Source organism: Polyodon spathula, chromosome 15 (genome assembly GCF_017654505.1).
Source record: "Polyodon spathula isolate WHYD16114869_AA chromosome 15, ASM1765450v1, whole genome shotgun sequence".
Lineage (NCBI taxonomy): Eukaryota > Metazoa > Chordata > Actinopteri > Acipenseriformes > Polyodontidae > Polyodon > Polyodon spathula.
Window position 1 is genome coordinate 38,984,406 of NC_054548.1, and position 6,470 is coordinate 38,990,875.

Genomic DNA, 6,470 nt, shown 5'->3' on the forward strand with positions numbered 1-6,470 from the left:
CATTGTCTTTACATAGTAACAACAGGCTTGCATAATGATTCCAGAGTGATTAAATAGAAATTAATAAAATGGTTATGCTATCTGGAGAGTGAATGCTATATGAAGCTTGGTTTAAACATTTGAAAGATTGCAGTTTTTGCATTAGTTAAGTAGAAGCACTACATAGGCCTTTCTGGTAATATATATTTTTGTTGATAAGGTAGGTTATCAGTATCAGACTTTTGGCAGCCCCAAGACAATTTGAGAATCAAACTTAGCACCCCATAATGTGTGTGCTAGCTTAGTTAGTGTAACACGTATACCATTATCAAGGAACAGCCCTATTAGTAGATATTGCACAATTACACAATGTACTTGCATGTTTTCATGTAAAATAACTAAAATATTGGAAAGCTTGCAAAGGTATATACAGTTTAACAAAAAACGAAATCTCTTAACATTTTCTCTCATTACTCACCCTGTCAGGAAAACCTACACACCAAGCGCAGGCATAGATTAAAATCCAGTTAAAGCTACCCACAGGATTAAATCTGAGGTTCCCCTTAACGCATTCTATGACTTTTATCTCCAGGACCCCATTTTATTCTCGGGGTCCCTCAGGTTGAACCTGGATCCATTGGAAAGGCATTCTGATGCAGAGCTGTGGCAAGCTCTGGAAATATGTTATCTGAAAGACTTTGTGTGCTCATTACCGAAGCAGCTGCACCATGAAGTTTCAGAGGGTGGAGAAAATCTCAGGTAAAAAAAAAAACAAAAAAAAGACATTCAAAATGACTGGTATGAGTCATACCAGGGGTTCAATTCTCAACAGAAAAGTTCCACAATGCATTTATGAATACAAAATAAACCTTAAAAAATAACGGAAGAAATATAACCAATTCATCGTAAACAAAGAAGGTAGAAATACTGAAAGCTTTGTACTCTTCTGCATATATCACTCAGTCATGTACTATAATATAACACTGACACCTTAAATGATAAGCATTAAGAAATATTACACTATGCAGTAGCTGCTGTAGAGACTCAGTTTGTTTTTCAAGATATGTTAAACAAGGGGGATGTTATACAAAATGTGTATAAAGAAAACAACTGTGCTATGAACAAATGATACAAAAAGGTCTAAGTCAAACAATGTGCAATACGGGCTGAAGTACCCCTCTATTTTTAATGTACCAGGCACTACTCTTACAAAATGACTTGGCCATTTCATCTCCGTTGTATTATCTGAAATCCTCCCCATACTTTCCAGACCCTGCTTGCTACCTACAACAGGACCGGGCCATGCTACATTGATAGCTTTGGATTAGAACATATATCCCTGTTATTTTTGTTTTATTTTATTTTTTTACTGATTACATATCCTACAGTATATTCAGTGTGCTTCTCTGTTGTGTTTCTGTGTAGATGAATTATACCGTGATCTATTCCAGAAAAAGATTAGTATATTGCAGGCAGAAATGTAAAAAAATTATAAAAGTAGACATCAGGTTTTTAAATCCTGGTATTGCAAGCAACAAATTACACATTTTCATAAAGTAAGGTCATTTCTGTGGTTTACATCTGCCTTTATAAACTAGAAAAGAGGGCATTGTGAGATTAGCATACTCTCTTCTCTGGACCTGGTAATGTATTTATATCCTTGTCGCAAATATGAAACTTGTTTTACAGCGTTGGACAACGGCAGCTGATCTGCCTTGCACGTGCCTTATTACGGAAAACAAAAATATTGATCCTAGATGAAGCAACTGCCTCTATCGACATGGAAACTGACAACTTGGTCCAGCTGACCATTCGGAAGGAGTTCTCTGACTGCACCATACTAACTATAGCTCACAGGTTACATACAATAATGGACTCGGATAGGTGAGTCAAGGGCATTTCTATTATAGCACATTCTATACATTGTTTACATTGTTTCGTTCTATATAGTGCTGTCATTATATAAAAGTTGTCTTTACTAATGGATTCTTCTTGTGTTGATTAATCTTCTGGTTCTGTTTCTTCACTTACTGAATTACCCCCCCCCCCCCCCCCCCCCCCCCCCTTAATGGCCTCAACAGTGCTCTACCATTAACTTGTCCCTCTGCAACACTTCCCTTAATGGATGAAAATCAGTACTGCTTAAATCAAGTGGGGTGCTTTTAACTTTTGCAAATGATCCAAAGAAACAAGAAGAATACATTAGTTATTATTTGAAGTATAAAAATTACATAATTATCTGGTATGAATCTGTTTAATTGAGTTTATTTTAATACTCAAACTTTTACCACATCTAAAAGTGATTATATTCATGACCAATTAGTACAGCCACCAAGTAAAGTCCTCCCAATTACTACATCATTTACTACAACATGTAAATGTGTATATCATTTCTATGTACATGGCAGAGACTTGAACTACTGAATGTTAAAAAAATAATACTGCATGAAATGTACATTTAATAAATTGAATTAAGCTCCTTGTGCATATCTTTTGTGATTATGTAAATAAGAAATCAGTGAGGTGACGCCCACATTAACCTAAAACCCTATCCACACTACTGTAACGCTCTGTTTTAAATGTTTTTAAAATGAGCAATTAGCCCCCCTGATGTTAATGTGTTACTGTGACTGTCAATGCTTTACTCCGTTATCCTTGTTATCTGTTTAACAACAGTCTTTGTGATTGTGACAAATTATAATGAACTTTTAATGTCAGAAATACAACCCTGTTGCTTTGAAAATAATGTGTTGCTGCACTGCCAGCATTTCACTGTTTACTATTGTAATCCATTTCTCAAAATGTCTTAAAAGGTGCCAGCATGTTGTATATTTCAATTATCCAATTTTATAGCAAACTGAATTATATAGTTGTCTGGAAGATTAGTGACATTATATTGCAGGACATATTTGAACACTTTTCTAACTGATATTCCATTTTGTTGCAGGGTGCTAGTTCTGGATTCTGGAAGAATTGTAGAGTTTGACTCTCCAAGCAATCTGATCCAGCGAAAGGGTGTTTTCTTTCACATGGTTTCCGAGGCTGGCATAATTCAGAACAAGAAGAGTGACTCTGTGAGTCATTGGGACTGAAACAGTCACTGGCTTACTTGATGCACTGTAGCATTTTGAGCACCTAAAGCAAAAAAATGACATATAGTAATTCCAAACTACTGTTCTTTTCAAGTGCAATTAGTAAAAAATAAAATGTAAATCTTAAGTTGGCATTTACTTGGGGTAAAGGTCCTTGTAAAATGATCCCAGTATGCCAAAGTTGTTCATGCTAATTAATTTCAATTAAGGTATTAGTAACTTATCAGACTTCCAAAACCATGTAACTTAGATATGCTCATTTACAGTGTTTAGTTTTAAGGAACGCTCAGATATTGTAATACCTGTCTCAACTTTTATAATAGCTTATTTATTTTAAACCAAAGTATTCATTTTTGACCTGTTACTTGAGTCCACCTTGTTGGACAGACAGTGAATCAGAAAGACATATGTGAAGCCCCTTAGGTCCTTACTGAAAGATTGTGCCAATAAGGCAGGAGATAATAAAAAAAATGAAAGCAGTACTAGGAATATCAAACTACAAAACAGCAGGAAAGCCTGCAGTAAAGATGCATCACGTTGATTCATCATTCATATACCAACATCTGCCACCATGCAAATGCAGTTATTGACATTTAAAACTTTCAAAAATTACCCTCAATAACCAAAAGGCAATAACAACATATGCATGTAATCAAACAAAAAATAAATACTTATTTTTAAAAAAGCACTCAGCACAAGTAATTGCACATAACCTCCTGTAGGAAGTGTATTATTGCCTCAAGAATAACTGAGCATGGCACATACATGTTTTAAACTGCCCTGACTTGCAGTACAAGACAGTTCAACCTACTATGTAATATTTTATATTCCATTGCCAAACAACCGCTGCTGAACTTACCCAATCTCAAACAAAACTGATAATGAATTCCTTTGGTTTTGAGAAGTCTGCATAAGGCTTGTGTATTTATTGTTGACACACAATATGTGAGTTCAAAAGGCTTTGTTGGGAGAGCTCATGGTATGAGGATGTGTACAGAGCAAAAGGGATAGTGCAGCTGTTTAGTTTTGCTTCCAAGTCTCACTCACATGCTCATTCTCACTTCCTGTATCCCCTGCATAAAGATATATAGCGGAACCCTAATTGTCCTAATACACCTTAATACAAACGTACATTCATTCAAGGTGTAGATCCACATTTCAAACATAGTGCAACCAATACAAATTACTGAGTTTCTATTGATTTCTGTTTGCTCCTCTTAATTTTTGGTACTTTACTATTTTTAAAAGATTAAATGCTGGTCCATTTTTGTCAGCAGGAGTGAGTGTGTTTCTCCAAATTCCCTCCCATCAGATCGCACCCTGATGTAGGAGCACCCTTCCCTAATTCTGACAAAAACCCAGTGCACAGCACAGCCTACTCAGGGTCTTTTTATAGTACTGTTTTGAATCTATTAATGATTTAAGGAATATATTGAGGCTTACGAACACCTTGTTAATATGGCGTGATCTCCAATTAATACAACTTGCAGTGTGGCATACTGAAGATATGAAGCATGAGGTAAGCAAATGTACCTACACTGAGTAGGTTCAGTCTCCCTTGTAGAATAACTTGGTATAGTTATGAAACCAAGTTGTATTAACTAATATATTCTTGTTGTTTATTTTAGATTCACTTTGTACTATTTTCAGACTTCACATTCTGGTGATTCAGAAGTAATTTGGCCTCAATGGAGCGCTCAGAATAATGTCTAACATCCACTACGCGGTTTCAAGTGCGCCAAGTGTACCATTAACGTGCATTAACCTGTCATTGCACCCCCCCCCCCCCCCCCCCATAAAGGTTTACCTGGTAAATAGCAATGTGTAATAAAGCATAGTGAAAGCATGGTAAATCATAGCTGCTAGTTGGGCCTGTCTTGTTAATTTAAATCTGAGGCCTCAGCAGAGAATGTCAGTTAACAAGACAAGAGGTCTAACTAATGTATCCCCTGAGATTCAGGGGTTTTACAAAATGATGCCCGATGGAGATTTTTAATCTCACAATGTGTTTGTTTTTAAGTTTAATGTTATTTCAACTTAGTAAATGTGTTTTCAGTAATTTAAGTAAGTTTCATAATTGTGGAAAGGTTAATTGGTTCATTCTTGGTTGTGAAGTAATTGAGAGACAGGTGTTGTGGAGTGGCTGAATACAAGGTAAAAGCAATGTTCGTTGCGTGGCTTTCAATCAATTTGAGCACTAAGGAGAAAAGTAACATCCAGCGTCTAGTCTGTTTCAGTAACCCTGTAACAGCAGATTAACTTTATCGGTTACAACAATGTAGCTCAAAAAAAAAAAAAAAAAACCTGAGTGTGGTGTAATTGTTTTTCGCATTCCTATAAAGCATTTTTTTTTTCTTTTCTTTATATTGTATTTATTAGATTTGAGTTGTTTTCAAAAGATTTTCAAAGTGCCTTAAACAGATGTGTTTACTCACTGAGCAAGCTAGCTGTCTGTCGAGTGTCCCTTTTTTCCCTTTTGCAAGTTTTCATTAATTGCCTATAACCCTCTTTTCCTTTCTGTTGTTCAGATTGTTTCAGCACAGTACATATCTTTAAAATTTTATCAGAAAAGAGAGGTTTAGCTCACTTAGCTTATCTTTGTTTATCTCCTTTCCAGCCCATGCTTCTAGCACTTTGTTTACTGCTAGCTGCTCTGACCTCTCAGGTCAGGTCTCCCCAGTATTTTACTTTCAGTTCTTTTGGGGTTATGTGTTATATGCATTTTAAAAGTTACTATATGATTTGTATTGTAATATTTTCCAAATACATGGCTGCTTTTAAATTAATATTTGTTACCATAATGTTAACTGTCATGTAGCCATTTTTGTTTCATGTTAATGGAATGTTAATTGTTAAATTAATTTAAATTGTTTGAACTAGATTGGTATCGGAGAATTACCAGCTTAGTGGCAGTTTAATGGAAATGCAGGCAAGCTATAAACTAAATATTTCCTCACATGCATACTATTGCATGAATCTGAATTTGTCAGTCATCTTACTGAGATTAATGTTCAGCAATATAGTCATGGATAAATGTATATTAAGATTTATTGTTGCAGAATCAGGGGCCTGACATCCATGATGATACTTTTTGTAAGTTTCTTCCACTTGTTGTACTTTAAGGTAAGCTATAGCACAATAGGATTTTATAGATAACCCATGGATTATATTAGCCAATGACTTCATACATAATACTGGGATACTGTTTCTAAACTGCAATTTGTCAGAACACTGTTAAATCTTATTTTCTTCTTTTATTAAAAACCTAAGGTTTCTTTTGTAATTTAAAATCAGATTTTTACTTACAAATCCCAATGTTGGCTTTACTTGTAACTGCCGTTTGGAATTAAAAAACAAAACAAAAATGTTGTATATTGACCCTTAGATGATTTTTTAATT

At 35.1% G+C, this 6,470-nt stretch overlaps 1 protein-coding gene across 1 annotated transcript in view; it reads left to right on the plus strand.

The window, feature by feature from the left end:
* LOC121327798 (multidrug resistance-associated protein 1-like) overlaps positions 1-4,784 on the plus strand; it is a gene marked incomplete at its 5' end in the record, with an annotated part of 33,004 nt that extends 28,220 nt beyond the window's left edge. Inside the window, 3 exons of the mRNA XM_041272004.1 lie at positions 572-738; positions 1,669-1,863; positions 2,927-4,784. Of these exons, the coding sequence (XP_041127938.1) occupies positions 572-738; positions 1,669-1,863; positions 2,927-3,071 (507 nt within the window). The remainder of the gene's footprint in view (positions 1-571; positions 739-1,668; positions 1,864-2,926) is intronic.
* Between the last annotated feature and the right edge of the window lie 1,686 nt (positions 4,785-6,470).